The 22584-nt window shown below is 49.8% G+C and overlaps 2 protein-coding genes across 3 annotated transcripts in view; both read right to left on the bottom strand.

The window, feature by feature from the left end:
• Nucleotides 1-670: 670 nt before the first annotated feature.
• Nucleotides 671-17030, bottom strand: nalf1a (NALCN channel auxiliary factor 1a). The gene is made up of 3 exons (XM_067260862.1): nt 16332-17030; nt 1653-1824; nt 671-969 (listed from the first exon to the last, which is right to left on the bottom strand). The coding sequence occupies exons 1-3, from the start codon at nt 17028-17030 to the stop codon at nt 671-673; spliced, it is 1170 nt and encodes a 389-aa protein (XP_067116963.1).
• Nucleotides 17031-19160: 2130 nt separating this feature from the next.
• The window catches only part of lig4 (ligase IV, DNA, ATP-dependent), a 4285-nt gene continuing 861 nt past the window's right edge, over nt 19161-22584 (bottom strand). Inside the window, exons 2-3 of one of the 2 annotated variants that reach the window (XM_067261059.1) lie at nt 22487-22580; nt 19161-22289 (exon numbers count right to left, since the gene is read on the bottom strand). In XM_067261059.1, coding sequence (XP_067117160.1) covers nt 19564-22281 — 2718 coding nt within the window. In that variant the 5' untranslated portion in view covers nt 22282-22289; nt 22487-22580 and the 3' untranslated portion in view covers nt 19161-19563. Of the gene's footprint in view, nt 22290-22486 lie in introns of both variants that reach the window. The other variant, XM_067261058.1, reaches the window with a different exon arrangement.

The raw sequence follows: 22584 nt of genomic DNA, 5'->3' as shown, positions 1-22584 counted from the left end.
TTCTGCAAACCAGTCTTCCCAACACAGATACAGTTTGCAATCGATCTAGAAGTAGGTTTTAATCTGTGTTGGGAAGCCAGCTCTTGCATGTCGACTATTGCTCTCTAGGCATTCTCTCTCTCACGCCATTCATCCAGGAGTAAGATTGACCCACCAAAGCTTGTCTGTTCGTAAAGAATCGAATATATTAGAACTTTCTGGCATCTGAAAAGCAGCAGAAACGTCGAGGGCAAAGGTGACGGGTGTACAGAAACACATTAAGTTGGCTACATCTTTTCCTACAATTCGCTGCCTCGTTTACACTACAACAACCCACTCACGTTCCAAAACGTCACGAACAAGTGCTCGTAGGGAGGGACGGGGGAGGAAATTATATAATACATCCTGGTGTGACAAAACAACGGAAACGGTGAACAGGTTTTAGAGTGACACGGTGAGACGTCAGTCCCTCGGGCTGCGACCTCTAGCAAGCCTCGACCCTCAAACCACAACCCCATCGTCCTCCGCCCCATCCTCCATCCTTCGACCTGCCTCGGACGGTGAACGGATGGGAAATGATGGGATGTTGTCGGTTGGAGTCAAGGTAGCCATTTTGGGGTCAAATCCAAGAAGAACAGTCCTCACTGCAAGCTCAGTCCCGGACAAACCCTCCAGGGGGGCGGCCCCCCAATCACTCCTCGCTGGGGGGGCTCTCCTCCAGTGAGAAAATGGCCGTCACGCTGACCCCAGTGGAATTGTGGGACGTGGTGATGGTGACAACAGTATGTAGAAGAACAAGGACAAGCAGGCAGAGCTTCAGACGCCCGTTACAAAGTCTGGGGGCGGCGGCCGAGGTCACTGACGCCCCCTGGTGGTTACAGGAGGGAGGAGTCCTTTTCAGTGTCCCGCGAGAGCGGTTGTCGGGTTTGGAGTCCCATCGGACGTCGCAACACTCCGCATTGCTCTCCGGCTCTGAATCCACCAAAAGCCCTGGCAGAGACACAGAAAAGAGAGTTACCAGGACTGCAAAACCTGCCGTAGCCATGCTTGTTTGGGCATGCTGGCACAATGAATCGAGGATATAGTCAATTAGCACAATAGCAGTATAATTACAATGCCCCAAGGTCTTTGTCAGATTTCAGACTCACAAACGGACAAGTGAAAACATTTCAAAAAGTGCTACCATGGTATGGGGGGGGGGGGAGCAGGCTGGTGAAGATTCGAACTTTGTTGATTTGACCTCACAAGAAACAAGAGAAATGAAGGGCCACGCGGTGCATTGTGGGAAATGATTAGCAACTGATGAGGTCATGCTTGTCAGGCATGTCATCACATCAATGCTGTTGTCACTGTTGCCAGAGGTGAACTTGAACTATAAAAGAAACTTCAAAGGGCAGAGAGGCGATGAGAGGAGAGGCAAAGCGAGGAGAGGAGAGGGGGGAGGGGAGGAGAGGAGAGGGGGGAGGGGAGGAGAGGAGAGGAGAGGGGGGAGGGGAGGAGAGGCGAGGAGAGGGGGGAGGGGAGGAGAGGCGAGGAGAGGCGAGTGGGGAGGGGAGGAGAGGCGAGGAGGAGAAGAGGCGAGGCGAGGCCCGAGCAGATTACAGTGGATCAGATGGCAAGCAGAACAAAACAACCGAGCGGACCGTAGCCGACAGGAAGTGAGGCGTTCCCACCTGTGCAGATGAAGCTGGGGCTGCCTCCGTGGATGAGGTCATCGTTGTCAGGCAGGATGAAGGGACACCTCTGCTGCACCTCCAGACAGTACTGGACACATGGCACCGTCCTCCCACAATGCCTCTGGGCGGTCGGGAAATACTGGGCACACAGCCAGGGTTTATAGGCCTCCTGGGATTAGAGGGAGGGGGGAGGGAGGGAGAGAGAAATTGTGAACACAAATCCAATACTTTTAGTAGTAATTAAGGAATTGACTGGGTCATATAGGTGATTACAAGAATACAATACAATTCCAAATAGGACTGATTTAGCACTTAAATCAGTAGCTAACACATTGCTCAACCTTTCTGGCTCATGTGTAGCACATTCCACCATTAGAGGGCACTGTCTACTTCACAATAATCTACACACTTTAAATTATCTCCTACATTCAGCCAATCAAATGCCAATATCCTTTGATCTAAAGCTCTCGGTCTTTCCGAAAGAACTTCTGAACAAATAGATTTTCATTTCATTCCAATTTACTGCATGGCCCCTTTGTCTTAGCCTTAGTCAGCTGTGTGTGATTATGCTGCATGTGATCGAACCATTATTGCAAAACACAACTCATTGACTGGACATGTGCAACTGTGGGTCTCAGCCTGCAGGGGGCAGCAGTGTGCCTGAGTTGTGTGCACACTACAAGGTAACGACAGGAGAAAGCTCACATGTCATTGGCCTTCAGCCAAGGTCAGAGATTACGGGGCCTTTCCTTTTTTTTTTGTTTACACAAGGCGCTCCAAAAACTGTGCTGACAGCAATTCCAGCACACACACACACACACACACACACACAAACACACTTGCACACAGACGCCCAAGCTTCAGCTTCAGCACCCTGGACAGGGACGTTTGGGTTTGTCCACTCGTGCACTCGTGAAGTACCACGGACAGCGCAAGTTGTGTGTGAATCTCATACATGGCAGCACACACTGAACAGGGCCTGTGTAAATGAAGACGTCAGTGTCACTTTCCTTGATGGGTCTGTGATATGGCAACCCCACCCCCCCCCCCCCTCACAGGCTGCACTGCCCATTTGGCTGCTGTGCAACACAGATCAATAGCAGGCTGGGCCCAGGAGGGTCAGATAAGAGACCGGAGCGTGAGATGACACCAGCCAGCACCGAGGAAGACATCAGCTCCGCACAGTTGACGCAGGAAATGTGCGTGCATTCTCTAAGGGCGGGCGCATACTTCACGGGCACACGTACGTCTTCCACATATACGCACATTCGCAGAATGTCGCACACATTCAAAGACGGACTCACGCGCGCGCGCACACACACACACGCAGACACGCTCACACGTACGTACACGCGCACAGGCACGATCACGCGCGCACACACACACGCATGAATGGGTGAACAGGGGCTCCTTGTCTGCATAATATGGATGTTTATGTTCTGTCTTGGTTATTCCTGTACCCTCTACGTTTCCAATCTGAGGATAGCATGTCAAGGGGTCTGGGACAATAGATAAGGACACAGATGTCTCCTGTCTCCTTCAGGAGATACTTAGAATGACTCATCTCTAAGGGTTCCTACTGCTTGTGTGTGTGTGTGTGCCCATTAGAGTAAAATTAGCCTGTGTGCGCGTGTGAGCGTGTTCAATCAATCATGAAACAATGAACCCCTATTTTCACATTAAAGATTCAAATCTCATTAAGGATGAATCAAGATATTGTACAACGGCAGCCTATGCCAGAACAATCTGTATAAGAGCAATTTGTCATTCTTATGTCAGGTAGTTGCATATTATTGACCAATGATAGGGTGCCTACTGAGTCTCTCCAATCACCTTGTTCAACCGAACAGTCTAAATTCTGACATGGAATCAATTGTCTACTCTCCTAACTACAATATCCCATTTGTGTATGTATGGCAAATGTCGTACAAACATTAAGTCATTTGCTTTCTGCAGTGTCCACGCCCCGAAGAAAATTAGTCATTATGATTGTTAACGATCATAATTGCACAGGGGGTGGGTGGTGGGGTGGGGTGGTGAGGGGGGGGTGGAGGGGGGTCGGTAGCCTTGGTTTCTAATGTTTTCAACATCCGTCCTTCATCCTGAGAATGGCTAATGCAGGAAAAACAGGACAGAGGTCACGGAGGCGCAATCAGCGACGTCGAGGCGGTGAGTGAGCGGGGAGGCTCGGCCTCGCGTCCTCAAGCAGTCAAGGCCACAGCAGGAGCCGGCCGACCCACAGTGTCCAGGAGGAGGGGCCAGAGCCATCCACAGGGATTACTTGCCATTCCACTAGGACGCCTGCCTTATCCATTTGTAACCCCACATTAGCACTTTAAATCACCACTGTGTTTCAACGTGGTGTCCAGTTTAATAGGTGTGTTTGTCGATCTATGAAGTAGTGTGTGCGTGTGTGTGTGTGTGTGTGTGTGTGTGTGTGTGTGTGGCCTGGGCTTGGGGCCTTGTGACTGAAAAGAGCTTAGAAGAGATGGCTGCTGGGTTTGTGAGATGGTGCTGGAGCAGGAGGGAGAGAGAGAGAGAACGCTTTCATTGTTTCAAATCTGTATGGAGGAGACTGCTGCCAACAGCTGAGTGTGTATGTACGTGTGTGTGTGTGTGTGTGTGTGTGTGTATGCGTGTGTGTGCTTGTGTGTTTTTATAATGGGAAAATACCGTATACATGAATGGACATGGAGAAGAGGAGCCTCTCTGTCTACACAGACTAATACACACAGGAGCAGTGCACACATGAGTAGTGACAAATGATTTTTAAGGGATGACAGTTGTTGTTGTTTGTTTTGTTTTTTTGGGGGGGGGAGGTTTGGGGGGGTTGTGTGTTTTATTTTTTTTTGGGGGGGGGGGTTCCTCACATTTGCATTTAGATTGAAAAGCAGAACCGATGACTGTCTCTCTCTCTCTCTCTCTCTCTCACTCTCTCTCTCTCTCTCTCACTCTCTCTCTCTCTCTCTCTCTCTCTCTGTCCAAGTCAGTCTTTCCTCTCACCATCGCACGCATCGCCGCCCTCCTCCCGTCCTCCCGTCCTCCCCCTTCCCCTCTGCCCGGGGGACACAGGAAGCCAGCCCCCTCTCGGGAGCGTTGCATGGTGACAGACTCCACTGTGTAAAACACATGACCGGGCCTACCGTGGGTACCAACGCTAAACAGGCACACAGCCAACCCCGACCCGAGCCTCTCCCGGCTTACTGAGGGCGGCTCATTTCCCGCAACGTGCTTTCCGTTTCCCCCATCTACTCTTACAACTGTTTGCATGTCAAGGCTAGGCATTCCAAAGGAAGACCAAAGGGCGTCACGACCCGTGTGTAAGGACCACGAGTCGTCCGCTAACCTTTCGGTAGCATAAACGGTAGGTTGCGGGGTGTGTGAGGGCAGAGGATTCGAGGCACGGCGGGGAGGGCGAAAGGGCGATCTTGTCCTCTCGTCTACCTCTTTTAAGGAATGCCCGTTTGGAAACAAAGAGCGATCTGACGACGGAGAACAGGGGTCTGCCGGAGCTGCTCGCTGGCGGTTGTCAAGGTAACTGGACCCCTGTTTTCCTGTTTTTTCGTAATGGCCCAGATTCACCAGGTACAGCTCCACTCTCAGCTGTCTTGACCTATCCTGTGAGCCCCCGACCCTTGCTTGTGTGTGTGTGTGTGCGTGTGGGTGTGCGTGTGGGTGTATGCGTGGGCGTGGGTGGGTGGTTGCGTGCGTGCGTGCGTGTCAATGCATTTGCCTGTGTCTGTTTTCAGGGTGTTAGAGCAGAATTGAGTTATTGAGGAAGCAGACCTCTGTGTATAATTAGATCCCACAGTGTAAATGTGAAGCTTGCCCTCTCGTGTCTGACCAACCTCTGCCTATCTTCAACACATCATATTTCCTCCTACAACCAGCCAAGGACATCCTGTGCATACTGTACACACTGAAGACGGTAAACTGGTGGGTTTACAGATCTACATTTGAAGGCAAACTCAAATGTATAGATATCATTTTGTTCCTTACTTGATTCAAGGTTGATTGTTGACTGAATCATTGGCACACAGCGAATTTAAGGGTGCTATCGATGACCCAATCATTGGCATATAGTGTCCCTTTGAAAAATCTTCCCCATAAGTCTGTCTTTTAAGAAAGGCCACATGCACAGTCAAAATTCAAAATAAAACTGAACGGGAAAAGCCTTCCCTTTTGACATGAAGAGGAGAAAAAAAACAGCACGGGTCCTCTGTATCCTTCCAGTCAAAGGAGGGGAGCCCCTGTCATTCAAGCACAGCCAGGATTCCCATCAGGCACACGGAGGGGAGAGAGGGAAGGGGAGAGGAAGAGAAACAGACCGACAGACAGAGAGAGAAAGCTGTCTCCATCCTGACAGTTCTCTAGATGTGGTCATTCTCAAACAGAAAATCCCCCCGCTTCAAAGACTCCTCGCCTCTCTGAGTGACAGCTCCCGTTGTTGTAATGTGCGTTCAAACACCTCACACCTCACACCTCACCTTCTCACATATTCCGTTTACAGTCCTACAGGCCGCGGGAGGGAGGGAGAGCACAGCCTGCACGGAAAAAAAACATCATGTTTCACATGAAAAGACCAGAGGAAAAATCAAAGATCAGCAGGAAAAAAAAAGTGTGAGGAAGGGAAGGATTAGAAGAAAAGGCAGAGAACACAAAAACCTTCAGACGTTTGTTTCGGGGATCAAACTGGACCCGATTCTGGTCTTTGGGTAAAGGTCCTACTTGGGAGTTTTGGAACGAGATCCCTCTTTACCTCAGGCAATGTTTTGGCCACCTATGCACAGCCCTGTCACAGGCCCTGAATAATGCGAGCTGTAAGACTCCGAGGGTCACAACACAGCCAAACCAAAAACCTCCTCCGGGCTAAAGCACACATATGACTGATGATCACCATTACTGTTTAGCCCGGGTGCTCGCAGCCCCGACGGACTCAATCGCGGGCGCGCCGACTTCCCAAACACGCATGACGCCCTTCCAAAAGTCCTCCTTCACCAGCGCCACCAGGAAATGATTAGCTGGCCCTGACAAATGACAGGTCAAGGACTGACACTTTAATTGTCTTCCAAGTGGGATGCGTGGATGCTTCTAGAGAGCCAGTGGGGCCTGGCTATTCTAGCCTGAGCAGAGCTGTTGGTAAAGGTACACGTAAGAAACCATCTGTCTCTCTCAGCTTCTGGATATGTTCTGGGGGAAATACTATAGGTCCCACTATGCCCCCCCCCCCCCCCCCCCCCCCCGCCCCCCCCCCCCCCCCCAAAAAAAAAAAAGTCTTTACTTTTCTCCTTAAAAGGCTTTTCCGTTCCTGGTAGGAACATTTGAGTGGAAATGGCTCGAGCGTTGTCTGAGGAAACAGGTTTACTCAGATATCCAAAGGAGGAACTGTCTTCATGCTCCAGGTGGCTGCAGGTGGAGCAGTCTTCACGGCCTGCTCTCACACCACCTCAGTCAGGGTGCCAACATGATGGCGGCCACGCCCCTCCAGGGCTAAAAACAGATGTCTGACTCAGCCCTGTGAAACGTCAGATATCTCCACTCAATCACACAATAAGGTGCAGTTCCATTACCACCACAACACAGATCGTGTAATGCCCTGCGAAGCAGGAGGTTTTTCCCACACCCGGGCTATTTTCAGCTGTGTGTGTCAAAGGACTGTTTCAAACGGAGGTCGGCTCTTGCGGCATCGTTCAGCATGAGAGAGACAAACCGGAGGGAGACAAGCTGTCCCCGAGCCTTTCAAATCAAAGGTTCTGAGAGTAGGGGATTGACATGCCTGGGCACAAACAGCAGAGGGCGCTATTCTGTTCTATTATGGTGTTTAGGTTGATCTCATTGTCTTGTTTGAGGGAGATTTGTCCTTTGATACAGTAGCTGGTTGCTATCGCTCCTCTGAACTCTGAAAGCATCAATGAGCAGCGAGATGTCTGGATCACAATTCAAAGAAACACACGAACATTCGCAAATAGTAGATGCATTTACTGACAGGTCAGATTTGCTCGTGTAAGCAGTGAGTCATCCAGCCACACTGTGTGTATGTATGTGTGTGTCTGTCAAACGAAACCTCATGTGTTACAATTATGGTTAGTAAGCCCTGCTGGGTTACATGTGCACGGTACAACACAGAAAAGTGGGCCAGTATAAATGGAGGTCTTCCATTGTGCCGTCATTCACGGATGGATATAATCCATTTGCCTCGGTTCTCCACTTATCCCATTCACAGTCATCTTGGCCATAGAACTATTCAATAGTGCGCATACGAATATTATATGCGCTCGTCATTATGCACTCAACCAGCCAAAACGCTGTCTCTTCCCATGCGTAACGACATGAGACAAAGCAAGTTTGTTTTCCTAAAACACCTGACTTAATAAACCGTCAGAAGTCAATTGGGTGTGTTACTACCGAGGAGAGTACAGTTATCATTGTCCATGGCAGGCAAGATAGAAGAAGAAGAAAAACGGCTCTGTCGCGAGCATAAACAATTGTCGGGCACCCTTTCATAAATCCACGCCAGCTCAAGTAAACACAGTGTGTTTGAGAGGATTTCAGGTACTCTTCGACATCGCTGAATGGGGCTTAATACACCAACGGTGAGGATCGCTGGGTAAGTCTCTCTCAGCGGGGGGGGGGGGCACCAGGCAGGCCTGAATGCACGAGGTACTCGAACGGCACGGGGTCTGGATAGTGCCAGGCCGACAGCAGGTGGGCTTTACAGCAGTGCACTGGCGTGGAGGGGCGTACACAATGGACCTTTTTCTCGATCCACTTGATCAATATTTACCACACTGCTGTGATGCTGCCGATAAGGAGGTTTCACACTGCGCCCGGGCCAAGGGGGAGGAGGGTGTGCACGGAGAACAAGGACAGAGAAAGAGGGGTGGGGGGGGGGGGGTGGCAGGGCAGGGGAGGTGGAGAACAGAGGTGAGGGGCGTGGGTGGAAACTGAAACCAAGGGACTCATTTGCAGTTATGGGAAATATTAGGTGGGTTGACATCTCGGGCAAGAAATCCAATTGTCAAGGTGAAAGGTAGTGCCTCGATTAAAAGAGCTGGCAGCAAAACCTAAGCCAGAGTTGGGACCAAGTTAACCTTACTTGCAGGCTCTGACTGTGTGCTTGGCCTCTGGAAATAGGTGTTAGGACTGTGTGTGTGTGTGTGCTTGTGTTCCTGGTTTGATGTGATCAGTCTTAATAACTGTTATACCATCTCAATCACTTTGCCATCCATCCTAATACATAGAAAAAGAGCCCAACTCTTCTTGTACTAAAAAAAAATCAAACAGAATTTCCGTCAACCAGCTTTCGTGCGTTTGCAGACCAGCTGTTTTCTTTTGAGTCCGTGTGAGCGCAAAACAAACTAACTGGGTAGGTGTGTCCCACAGGGCTTGCTGTATCGACTTCCTGCTGATGTAGTTAGGGCTCTGGGAGGGTGCAGGCAGCGCTGGTCGTTGCCTTTCTTCCCAACACTGCCCTGGAAGCCTGAACTCTGACCCTAGCCAAGGAAACATTGAGTGATTCTCCCCTGGGGTCACCATCGACCCTGCTGTTCCTGTCTCGGCCAGCCTGGTGGGAGGGATGCTGCTTCAATACCACACTATATTTACCTCTGTGTTGAAAGGATTTCCATTGCGGCCAATTACCGTGGCCCTTGATTAAGATGGTACACCACGTCTGAATGAGAGTGAGCCACTTCCCATGTTTAGAAGGGGTGTGCGAGTGTGTGTGTGTGTGTGTGTGCCAGTGTGTGTGCGTGTGTTTGTGTGTTCTCTAGGCAGTCCCCTGGCAGCTCCTCGTTCATCATCAGCTGTACCATCTTTCTCTCTCTTTCTCTCTCTTTCTCTCTCTTTCGCTCTCCCTCTCTTTCTCTTCATCTCTCTCTCTCTCTATTTCCTTTTCTCTCTCTTTCTCTCCCAGCCTGAAGGAGATACAGGCCAATTCAATCACAGCTCTGTTGTTCCTTTGGAGAGAGAGTGAAAGACAGACAGAGGGAGAGACAGAGGGCGGGGTGCAAAACAGAGAGAGACGGGGATAGGGGGGAGATAAATAGAGAGAGAGAGAGATAGAAAGAGCGGAAGAACAGCTCCAGGAGTGGTTGAGCTAGAGGGATCCTTAGTGTCTCTAACAAGCAGACAGGTGTGTGACAGGAGGGGAACTGTCTGAGGATCTGAGTGCTGGGGGGGGGGGGGGTGATGGGGGTGGTGGCAGAAGCATGTCTGGGGACTATTAATCCTCATAAACCTGATTAGAAGACGCCACCTGCCTAGTAGGGCGGCCTTTCACAACAAGCCATGTTTTCTGGGAGGAGCATTTACATTTAGTCATTTAGCAGACGCTCTTATCCAGAACGACTTACAGTAAGTACAGGGACATTCTCCCCGAGGCAAGTAGGGTGAAGTGCCTTGCCCGAGGACACAACGTCATTTGGCACAGCCGGGAATCGAACTGGCAACCTTCTGATTACTAGCCCGATTCTCTAACCGCTCAGCCACCTGACTCCACCTGAGGAGCATGCTTCTCTCACCACACTGCTCATGGCTATCTAGTGAGATATCGAGGAGCGTCGTCAGATTGTAATCCTGGATTATTCAACTAGTATGTGCGGCCTGTGAGGACGGCAGCACTCAACTCGCGTTTTTCTTCCAATAAAAAATTGTTGGTTAGCCAATTCTTTTTCTTTCAATTTTCCCTTCCTCATTTCAAGTTCAATTGACAGTTGACATAAACCTAAAGTTGATTTGGTCGGCTGTTTCCTATGAATCAGTCCATCTGAAGGGTCTTGCAGGCTTTTGCTTATAGGTACTCTCCACATGCACTGATAGCTTACAAGTCTCTTCTTGAGAACATATCTCCATGGTCGAGAGCCCCGCCATTATTATCGCTGAAGGAAGAGCGGAATGAAATGCAAATGCTAGTTGGTGTCGCGGAGAATTTGTAATTATGTTTATGAATACTGGCTCTCTTTTTCCGAGACACGCCCAGGGCTTTTGTGCCTCTCATTAGCCACGATGCTATCGTCTCCCAGGGCCTGGAGGGACGACAACGAACTGTGGCATTGAGCTTGTTCGCTCTCTCACACACACACTCTCTCTCTCTCTGAATCGCTTCCAAATACAAATGCGCACACACACACATGCACTCCCTCACGTTCACGTTCTCTCTCTCTCTCTCTCTCTCTTTCTCCCTCTCAATCCCATTCAGGGCTTTCATTACTTGTCATCAGGAGATTCTTATCACAGTCTCTGCTCTGCTCAGCCGAGGAATAAACCCTTGCCAAAAAGGAAAGAGGGGAAAGATTAAATAACAACCAGAGAGTGTCCAAAAAGAAAGAAGCCCCAAATCCCATGGCAGTCTCCTATCAGTGTCATTTTTTAAACAGCTGATTGCTTTCAAGTGTTAATCAGCAACCAGATCACTTCAGGTTTCCGAGGACGCATTTTCTATCACAGCATACTAACTGAAGGGAGATTAAAAACAGTCTATAACCTTGGACTTTCCTTCTTGCAAAAATTGGTTGAATTAGATTGGAAGTAAGACAGGGGGTGATACATTGTGTAGTTGCCAGGTGCATCTATCCAAACCGTCATTCGTGAAAGGGGGAGGTTGTGTACCTCTGGAGGTCAGCGTCAACTTAAAGATAACTACTGTACTGATGGTCCAGGTGCATGTTTACGCAACCAGACTGCAACTTGGACTGGCAAAGCCCTTTAAACATGGATTCAGGGTAGGGTAGAGCTGCATTTTGAGCGCTCTCAGTGGTTATGAAATGGTTACAAAACACGTTGTGAAATCTAGGGCAGAGGGCGGTGGCGGTGTCGAGGCCTGTGAGAGACCTTAACGCATGATCTACACAACATGTACGGAGTTTAAAGGAGGAGTGTCAACAGTCTCGTTTTGTGCTTCGAGAACACAAGCAACCTGTCGCCTAGCTTCGGCAATAAACAGGAGAAGGAGGAGAGGAGCTTCATCACCGAGGCGATACGGGTGTCTGTGATGAAGCCCAAGATCTTGTGTCACCTTGATGAGAAGAGGCAGGCCTCAGCGGAAGCTAATCAACGCCAACAGAACCTGTCAAGAGTACTATTCAGACGACGACCTCTGACCTATTAGCCACACGTATTGTTTACTGGGTGAACCAGGAAGGGGAGCGAGCTCTCCGGAGACCAGTCATGACGCTGTCTTTTCCAGGATCCCTTTGTGCCTCAGAGACCCTGGACACCCGGAGCACCGCACAGAACACTGCAACCGCAGCAGACACTTCCTCGGGAGCTGTCAGCCTGCCCGAAAATACCGGGGTGAAGGATGGTATTCTCGAAAACAACCTTCATCTGAAAATAATCTGCATTTCTCCTCCAGCGAGTGAGAAAGAGGATTGAATGCGGGTGTGGGGGCTGCTAGAGGCCACCACGCCACGAGAAAACTGGACATGGACGCCTTCTACAGGGGGGCTTCTCTATCCTGTCTGGTGTCGGGGGACCGGGGACGACAAACAGCTCCGTGGTCCAATTCTGCGTTTGACAATTCATTTAACAGCGAGTGACATCATCCTCAATCATCCTAATGGACGCCACGCGGCTTAGCCGAGCTGCCTCTCGGCCCTCGTGCTCATCCATCCCAGACGTGTTGCTCGGCTGTTAAAGGAAAGCATTAAAGGTCTGCTTTGCATACAGCGCGCCACATACTGTGCTACCCTACCGACGCGCCGGTTCGAGCGACAAAGCTCGAGGCGCGCTTTCCCGTCGCTCTGGGATTCATCGATAGTCAGATTTATGATTTACTGTATCTGTACAGTAAATCAGAGGGCACAGACTCAGATTACCTGGAGCGGGAGGGGGGGGGAAAGGGGAAAGAACAGGGGCTGTGCGTGCCGTGAAAAACAGCAGCTTAGGTAACTGTCGCTCGCGTTGTTATTTTGACGATTTTATCTTGTTCCTGCATACGGCGCGTCACATGACGTGACTGACAGGAAATGAATCAGAGAAGTGCAAATGAGGCTCTGCACGAATGACGTACAGTTGCAGCCTGTCTCCACCGGAGCGTGTTAATTTAACAGATTTTTTTTTTTTTACCGTCACAAGATATGTAGATTCAGACATTTATGTGAGGCAGGCATTATCAAATGTAGGTCAAACCCGCAAGAACAGTTAATGAGCAGCTTTCAGCCATTCATGTAGGTTGCTACAGAGCAAGCATCTTCTCTCAGTAATCTCCAATCACTGGCCGAGGTTTAAACAATGAACAGAACAGTCCCGACTACAGACGTGAAGGGGTAGGATTCAGGTATATTTCACGAGAACCTCCCTACATTTACCAAAGACCTCTTCGTGTGTGTACGAGCGTGTGTGTGTGTCGCCATGTGAGCAATGCTGGTGTGTGCCGCAGCTTTGGTTCTGCAGGGTCGGTTGGTTATTTAGCATTCTGATCACCTGAGTTCATTCATAAAAGCCTGCCATGGAACAGCCTGCAGGGAGACAAGCTCCCCTGAGTGGGACAAAGCCTCTACAAGGTCAACATCCCACAGCACAGAACACGGACACACACACACACACACACACACAAGGGATTTATGAATAACGTGGACAAACACACAGCCAAAAACAATACAGGCCTGTGCTGCAAATACTTATTCACGCACTTACACACTGTCGATTTGCAATAGGCACGATATCAGCCTGCCTTTACCACCGGAATGTAAAAAGAGTGCTGCGTGTGTGTGAGGTGAGTCTACCTGTGTTCAAGGCTAAGTGACCAGTACATAACACAATAGATAACAGCTGCTAAAGACAGTTATCTATGCTTTCTTACAAGTCCCTGTCGCACAACACGGATCATTCTCACTGCACGGAAACGGTAGGGGGGGGGGGAGAGAGAAAGGACTCACTAGGCAGATAAGGACGACTACAGCACTCGCTGTCACACACCTGCCTCTTCCTCCGCTCCGAGGGGGCATCTGTTCCGAGGGCCTGTCTGCGGGGGCCGTGGAAGATGGAGGTGTACGGGTAACCCAACGGCGTGGCGCTTCCAGCACAGCTACATCCCGTCAGAAAGAGTCCGATATCAAAGAGCCCCGAGAGCGTCACATGTTTGCCTCTGTCTGATGTTCCATATCTAGCCGGAGGGATCAAAGCCACATCTGTGGACTGCAGGTGTACGTATATCTCTGTGCAGTGACCTCTACAGGCAGTGATTCACAGCGGGCGGTTTCTTCGGGGAGTCATGTTGAGCGTCGTGTTTTTTGTTGCCGACCGACATCATAGATGTTTGGGCCAAACAACCTAACCTCATCTGTCCCGCTACCCGTCTCCTGTCTATGCTGCCTCGAAAAACAATGTATGCATCGTTCACACCCATGTGTTCACACCCTTCTGAATGGTTGATAGTCCCGGAGCATTTCATAACTGAGAACACTTAGGTTCAATTGTCTTACTGGGGATTTTGGCACAGATTCGACCGCTAAGATGAACACGTTTCCCCGAGCTTTGAAGCCGTTAGTCCCCACACCCCACAGTGCGATTACAGAGGTACAGGTACAGTATTCGAGAGCAGGCCAACATTAAGCTGTGAAGGAGCATGACATCATCGTTTCAGGAGAGCTCTTGTGGCTTGAGAGCTGGCATACCTGCCAGGTATGTGTGTCCCCACATCCTGTAGTCAAGCGAGTGCAGTGCTTGGCGGCGTGTACGGGTAAGGAAATCAAGGCCAACCTCGGTAACCGTGGGCTTTCAAAATGCCAGCATGTCACCTGTGACACATGCTGCGAGAGAAATATATAACGGGGCTGCGTGGGTAATGCTACACATTAACTTGACACTAATTACTGTACTACACATGATTACCTGTGGTAGCAGCATCGCGGTAACAGTGGAAGTTGCTGCGTACCGTTATTCCGTGGCACCACGGCCGAGGTAATTAAAGGACTGGAACCAGGTATGGGAGGGAGGGAGGGGGGGGGGTGCTCTCCAGGGCCAGGAGCAGGGTCATTTTCATTGTGTTTTAGTTTTGCAACCTTCACTTGCACTTCTGCCTAATCCCTTTTACCCCAAGAGAGCCCCCGCTCTCATGAATCTTGCTGAAAAGAGAGCAATGCCTTCAAACCGTAGTAACGCATATAATTACATAGCGTTTCCTGCGACAATGTTACAATGGGGTAGGGGGTGCATTGGGGGGGGGGGGGGGGGGGGGAGTGGGCTGTCATCACATTTACACAGTACCAGGCCAGCCTACTCGTTTGACCTCCCCCCTCCCCGTGCCAGATGTTGTCGCAATGTTCAAATCGACCGTATATATCTGTTGATGGGTTTTTACAATGAGCAACAAGCTGAGCCTGTCGCTCTGTCTGACTGTCTGACTGTCTGACTGTCTGACTGTGTGTCTCTTCCTGTCCACCTGTCCCCCCGTTTGACAATCTACCCGGCCGTCAGTTCACCAGGCTCCTTGTGTTCCGTCTTTCTGTCTGCCAGTCCCCCCTTTTTGGGCTGGATGGCTGTGCACCAGCCTCTCCCTTCATCCTGTCCGTCCCCCTTGTCCCCCCCTGTCCTGTCAGTCAAGCTGTCTCTCTGGACTACTTACGTCTTGTGCAGGTTGCCTATTCTGACCCATGCCACTCTATAGTAACAAGAGGGGAGACCAAGAGACAAAACGGGGACGGTTGTGAAGATTACTCATAGCAATAACAAGTCAGTGTGTCTGTTTGGACAGTGACCCTCTGCAAACTTAATAAAGGCGGATGGTGCAACCTCCACGCTCTGTATTCACACGCAGGCAGCTGACACTCCACTGTGACACACACACAGGCCTGTTTCCGCACACCTGTTTCTTTATCACAGGCATAGAAGCTCTGGCATACACAATTAGCTTGATTAATACACTTCACACACGCACAAACAAACACGTACAGTATGACACACACACACACACACACAAACACATGCAGAAACACCCCGTTGCCATCAGCAACCCCTAGCTATCTTTCCATTAAATTAATGTTATCAGCTTGGCATGGCTCTGTCCATTAGAATTGCCTGATTTCAGCACCACGGACAGTTCTAAATATACGTTACATTGGGCCTAAATGCCGTAAAAGCCGTCAGGCAAAAAATATATATATCTCAATTACTACCACTATTCCATGTCAACGTTGTCTTCCAGCTTTATGACTTATAATAGACCCCATCCTACAGCAGGCAAGTGTTGAACAAACATTGGCAACAAACACTGGCAAAAGACTTCCAGCGGATTAAGCTGGGGAACTACCGGTTTCCTCTCAACTTTAATGAAATGAGTGAAGCGGCAATGGCCGAACACCTGGCACCCTCAATTCAGACACTTGTTTAGCAAACATGGGCTATTATATATAATGAAGTCGATCTACAATGAAGCACTACATAAACATTGCTATTATCATTTTAACCTTACGGGTGAGTTCAAGTTTTTACGCACCAAGGTAAAGAGCGCTAGAATAGCCTACCACTTCCACCCAAAAGCCATTTAGCATACCGGTAGGCCTTCATCCTATCCTACACACAAACCGAAGTGATGAGCATGAGGCCATGCGTCTTGAGCCTACAGCGGGGAGTCTCCTTGAATCTGTCATCCGTTACCATGACGACTCGATGGGAGAAAGGCTGTATGTATTCAGTCAAAATCAACAGATGGATAGAAGATCCCCTTTAGCCTACCTTGCACTGCTCCATGCAAGTTCTCACGGAATATGCATCCGTTTCGTATTTCTGAGTCATAATTTCAAATTCCTCATATTTTTCCTGGGCGTGCTGGTCGTAGCGCTGGTACGCCTGGACGCAAAGACTGCACCTTGCCATATCGCCATCAACGAGCACGTCAAGACTGCAGTTCAAATTGTCCGGACTTGTAGACCCGTAAAACAAATCCAGAAGAGAATAAGAATTACAAAAGGAAAGGTATAAATCACTAATATTTACAGACCGCGTCCCCTCTTTTTCGGAAATGCCCTTGCACAAATGGTCGGCATCATCAAAAGTAAAGCAGTTTTTAGATAAACTATCGAGGTGGCAAGTTTCAAGTCGCCACAAAGGTTTGGTAGAATTTCCTATAAAAATAGCATCTTCGTTTCCTCTGAGGCTGCTGTTAGCTAAATGGTGGTTGGGTGGTATATGGTTTGATGGATAAGCGCCAAAGTCTTTTGATGAAAACTTATCACGGGTCCTTGTCACTTTAGCCTCGGCGCAGAACCACAAGTGATCGGAGAGCAGAATGGTTAAAAACAGGAGAGACGCCAAGGACAGTCGCCATCTCTGGGCCCTCTCTGAGTCGGTGAATGGCTTTTCGTTCTCGCGGGGTTCTAGCCAGATTTTTAAGCCGTCATCTTGCTGCCGACACGTCCAAGCACCCCTGGTCATATTTTGGGAACGCGCTTCACCGGCCGACTCCACCGTGGGGGCTTCTCTGTCACAACATTCATTGACGTGGGGTCTAATTTGCGTTTTTCTCCTCTTAAATGTTGTGGTGTAGTCGGTGGTCCAGGCTTACCTCCGCGATTATCGGTAGCCTAATTCCCATTCAATTAATGTGTTCGTGGAGAGATTAGTGCATCGATGGGGCCGTGTTCTCCATGGCTCTCCAATGAAGATGCTAGTATTCTTTAGCAACATGTCTTGCCCCCCACCTCCTCTACCCGCCGCTCCGCTCTGGTCCTATGCGTAGACCCGTTTTACGGCACACTTGCATGCATTTACGTTCTCCCGACTCCAGTGGCTCTGAGAGGAAGGCTTGGTCCAGCCTCCTTGCCTTGGTCTTGCTTTACCACTGCGATGATTTTCGCTTCCTTGTTTGGGCAAAATACCTGGGATAGTATCCTTTACTGTGCAGTCTCATGTTAGTCTCGTGTTAAGATGTCGCCATGTTTGTCAGAAACTGTTTTTTGGCGGAGCTCTGTCGCGCGCCACATCTTCAGTGCTACGACCGTTCCCTCCTTGACGCATTTGTAGATCTGCGCTCAAATGGTGAATGTGCATTGACATATTCATAGCCTTAGGTTCAGTGCCTATTTCGGTCTCCTCTTCTACTACAACCACTGTGTTTAACGACACTATTGTTTAAAGATATCCAAACGTGTGCACTTCTTTCTGTTTAGTTATACATTACTTTCTACAATGGCATTTAAATGAGTAATCCATCCTGAATCCTGTGTATATGAGAGTACAGGCCCATATCCTATCTCTAGGTGAGGTAAATAGATCATACCTTTAAGGACAGAATAAGGACACATTAGTGTAACATATAACAATTATTTATCTGATACAGTAAGCACATACACACTATACCTTTGAGAACACTATCAATATAACACTATTACAATACTAACAATTGTACCAATGACACAGTAGAAAGTCAACTGGGTCTTCTCTCACAGATGCATACTAAGACCTGCTACTGGGAAGAAGTGGACACTTTTGATTTGCTTTGAACCAACTTGAACACATTAGTCTTGAACTAGGTCTTCTAACACAATGGATGTCATTTGGGAGCGAGATACAATGTAGCATATATAGTAAAGATACCCCCCCCCCCCCCCCCCCCCAAAAAAAAGAAAAGAAAAGAAAAGCTAAGCATCTGATCTAGAGAGCGTGTGCGTGTGTCATCTGTAATGGTGGAGTTTGGGAACAGGCGAGGGGAAGCAGATCTTGGATCAGAATGCAGTTTCCTCCTCAGGCGGAGGATATGCTCATTTGCAAGACGTATCTGCCCGGCAGTCGTAAGCGTCTGTTTGGTCTCTGTGGGGGGCAGATCATTTCGGTTGAAGGCGCACCACGGTTTCCGAGCCATTTATTTCTCCTAGACCAACACAGTGTAACATTTCCCCACTGTTGTGTATAGACGAGGCCAATTAGAGCATTTATCTTATCAGGCTCTGGCACGTCAGTGATTTGAGCCCTAAACACATAGTGTGACATATGCCTGTTTTAAACCAATAATTCGTGGTTTTTCCCCCTGTGGTGCCGAGCCTCATTCTGTCATCAATTCTAATCTAATGAGAAGGCCATCTTTTCTTTCAGACAATGTGCCACATCATAAAAACCCGGGTAAAGAATAATTACATTTCTGCATTTGAACAGCAGACATGCCTGTCTGAGAGTGCCTAAACCAAGACATGTTGATCTGTCCTTTACACACCAGTGGGGGAGTTGTGAAGGTTAGAGCACACACTTCCATTCCCATGGCACCTTAGTAACCTTTGAGGAGAGAGATGCAGGGGGACATCTTCTGTGCCCTGAGGGGTTCCTATTTTGGTGGACTCCAGCAGTGCATCTCTCTGACAGACAAGCCCTCACTTTCCAACTCATGCAGTGGCCCCCCACCCACCCACTAGCCTAATCATTTATTCCACGCAGGTCCCTACTCTATCGCCTAAGATAACTAGGCTGTCAATTCAAAACAGACAGGCTCCAGGTGACATGTACAGTACATCAAGCAATTTTGAAGACCCCTGGCTCCAATGTCTGACAATATGAGGTACCACAGTGTTGCACTTCCATGATTTAATCATCTTTATTAATAATGATTGAACAAACTTAATCTCTTTCTAATTGTCCTTTGCATTTCAAAATTCAATTGTCTGCCTGGTATCACATGAAGGCAGTGTTCTCAGATAGCAATCTTTTCTTCTGGCATATGAACAGGGTACATTTTGATAGGTGTATAGCAGTTTAAAATCCTCATCAGTAATTACTGTATCGTGTTTCAATCGTTCATTTAGTCTATACTTCAAACACGACCATTTCACTTCCTTTAAAAATATGTGGCAAACAGTGATCTTGTAAACCTGTTAAAAAGTAGCCAATGCATCTACTGTATTTACACTCTAAAATCCAAATGAAATTCCAATCTCTAACACAAGCTTTCCATATTCCGGTCATAGCTTGATAGTCACCATCACACCAGGTAGTCATTGTCATTCTGCAAATGTCCAGCTTGGATAGAGTCCGTAACCCACGATTCCTTCACCATCTTGAACTTCTTGGCGAAGAGCCTTCTCCGCCTTCTCAACTCCGGCACCCTGGTTTCCCCTGCCACGATCGCGTGGGACACCCCCTCCTCAAGCTTCTGGACCACCGTCCCCCCATGGAAGCGGAACTCCAGAGCGCGCGTGTCCAAACCCGTCGCCGGTATGGCCGTCTTGGGGTCTCCCACTTGGGCGTAGCTGTCCACGTAGGCCCTGAAGGGTCTGAACATGCTGGTGGGCAGGTCGTCCCAGCCGTATCGCTGCTCCACCAGCCCTGAGCAGGTGGCGCTCGTGTCCACGCTACTGATCCTCCCAAACACCTCCCTGAGCTGCGCCTCGCTGGTGTCCACGAAATAGTTGTCTCCGTAGCGGTCATACTCCTTGGCAAAGTGCTCCTTCGTGGAGGGGGACATGTGGATCATGTGGCGGGGTTGCCATGGCACCACGCGCTTCCCGTCCAGGCACTCGAGCAGCCACGCGGCCCAGACGACGTCGTGCCGGTCGGCGGAGATCAGGTTCTTCACACGCATGTTTTCCACGGCCGCGATCACACAGTAGGTGTCCTGGCCGGGGTTCTGCACCACGACGCCCCCGCACCTGGCCACGCCTTTCTCCAGCTCCGCTTTGGGGTGCTCCGCGCTGCCGCTCATGACGCAGAACTCCACGTCCTCGAACATGTCCGTCTCCTTGGTCACGTCCGAGAGGTCCGTGGACTTGAAGTGGTCGATGACGCCGATGGTCTTCTTGGGCTTGACCGCCGGCTTACGCTTCTTCCTTTGGGGCTCGTCGGCACTGAGGCGGAGGTGGCGCGAGGCTAGCTTCCCGGACGCCTTGCCGCGGAACTGGTCCAGCTCGGCCAGGGTCATGCACTGGTGCCACTCCTTGTCCTCCCTGATCTTCTCTATCCGGGGGAAACGGAGCGTGCAGTTGGTCTTGTACATGTCGCTGCCGACTATTTCGGCCGCCTTGACCTGGATGATGACCGAGTTGCAGGGTTCGATGTAGACCTCGGGCCTCTCCGTGCCGCACAGGATGGACGCGGGAGGGTCGTTCTTCCGGTAGACCTTCCAGTGCTTGGCCAGCTTCAAGCCCAGCTCGTACAACTCCTTCATGGTGTAGCCGGAGCCGATGCGACACAGCGTGTGGAAGACGGAGGGTTTCTCTCCGAGGCCTGGGGCCTCAGCCACTGCGCACAGGAAATGAGACATCATTCCACCCCTCCTTCCTTTGCCCCAGTAGCCACCGACTATCAGCAGGTCGAGTTCATCCATCAAGCCGTCCACGTACTCAGGCTTGATCTTGAGCCAGCCTTCACCTCTTTTATCAGGCTTATAGATGGACATGGGATCCTTCAACATGATCCCCTCCTCCCTGTTGTCGATGGCTTCATTGAGGCCGTTCACCACATCCTGCATGCTGGTGACTTTTGTTTTGCGCACCAGCTGTATTCTGCCCTTAACGGGCGTGAAGATGGTCTGCAGGGCGTCGTCACGCTTCGTAAGCGTCTCCTTGCCCAGCTTCTGGTTGTTCACGAGCAGGACGTCGAAGACACAGAAGCACGTCTGCAACTCCGAATCCTCCATGAGCCTCTTGATGTCGAACTTGCTCCCTTTCTGCATGAAGGCCTCCGTCGTGGCGTTGTAGGCCATCATCTCGCCGTCCAGAATGCACGAGACCACGTGAGACTTGAAGACGTTGTGAATGTAAGGAGTCAGGGAGCCCTCTAGAGGCGAAGCCCCGAACTGCTGCGTGTACTCGAAAGCGTTCCTGGTGAAGTACTTGTAGACGTCCCCGTCCTTGTGCAGCTGGATCCGTTCTCCGTCCAGCTTGGTTTCGATGAAGAAGGGATTGCTTCCCATTTGCTTCTCCACCTGGCGCATGTGACCCACAGCCGCCAGCATGGGCTTGAAGGCCGAGAAGAGGCCGATGGAGACGTCGACGAGAGCCACGGAGGGGTCGTGGAGCTGACGGCACACCTTGTCCAGGTCGGTGGTGACGTTGTAGAGTTCGGCGGCGTCCGGGTGGAACACCTGGAGCACCGTCTCCTTGCTGACGCCCAGCTTCATGTCCTTGAGGATCATTCGGATCAGCCACTTCTGCTCCAGGGCTGTGCTCTGGGTGATGAGGTGCAGCAGGCTCTTCTTCACCAAGTCCTTGTTCTTGCCCGCGTTGTTCATGGCCACCGAGTCCAGGAAGTCGTTGACCTCTTTGATGCTGAGGCTGCCCTGGCTCGTGCACCGTTTCTTCAACACAAAGTAGGCCATCCCTGCGAAGTCTCCCGCCTCTGCCTGAGACGTGCCGGGGGCACGGTAGTTCAACAGTTTGTTCGCCTCGGGTCCATTCTTCGGCAGGCCCAACACATCGATGTAAAGCTTAGCCAACATGCTCTCTTTAATGCCATAGGCCATTCTCTCTCTCTCAAAAGGAGGGACGATGAGGCGCATCGCTGGATAGAAGGAGTCTGTGGTCTGGGGGTGGTCTTTGTGGAGGGCAGCGTGGAACTTTCGCCACGAGTCTAAGAAGTCCTTGAGAAATTTGGCTTTGTCTGGTCGAAGTTTGGACTTCTGGATCTTCTCAAGTGTGTTGCACAGGTGGAGAAAGGGAACTTGGGCAGCAACAGAGCTTTCCTTTTTGGAAGTTCCTTCCATTGTATTTGCTGGAACACAAAAACAAAAAATGCTACTCGAAATGTGTCTGTCCTTTTCATATTTCATAAGAGTTCATGATATACAAACAAACAAGCTATGTGCAAATTATTTTGAAATCAGTAGTATATACACAATTACTTTTATAAACAGAACACAATTATCTCTAAACAAGTAAAGTAACAAAAAGCGTTCACAATGCATTTACCTGGCTAGTAGTGTGGTTTTTGTCCTGCAAGTCTGAACCTCACAACATGCAAAGACATGTCCCGTTTAAAATGGCATCATTCTCACTGATAAACCTGA

This window comes from Osmerus mordax, chromosome 22, assembly GCF_038355195.1.
Source record: "Osmerus mordax isolate fOsmMor3 chromosome 22, fOsmMor3.pri, whole genome shotgun sequence".
In the NCBI taxonomy this organism is placed as follows: domain Eukaryota; kingdom Metazoa; phylum Chordata; class Actinopteri; order Osmeriformes; family Osmeridae; genus Osmerus; species Osmerus mordax.
The sequence above is the reverse complement of the archived record's forward strand: the minus strand, read 5'-3'. Positions and strand labels throughout refer to the sequence as shown.

Bases quoted from the DNA above. Each gene is read 5' to 3' on its own strand.
- nalf1a (XM_067260862.1), bottom strand. From the start codon at position 17,030: ATGACCAGGGGTGCTTGGACGTGTCGGCAGCAAGATGACGGCTTAAAA. The intron at 1,825-16,331 runs GTAGGCTAAAGG...CTCTAATCCCAG, and splicing joins CTTGCATGGAGCAGTGCAAG to GAGGCCTATAAACCCTGGCT. The intron at 970-1,652 runs GTGGGAACGCCT...TGTCTCTGCCAG, and splicing joins CCCCAGCTTCATCTGCACAG to GGCTTTTGGTGGATTCAGAG.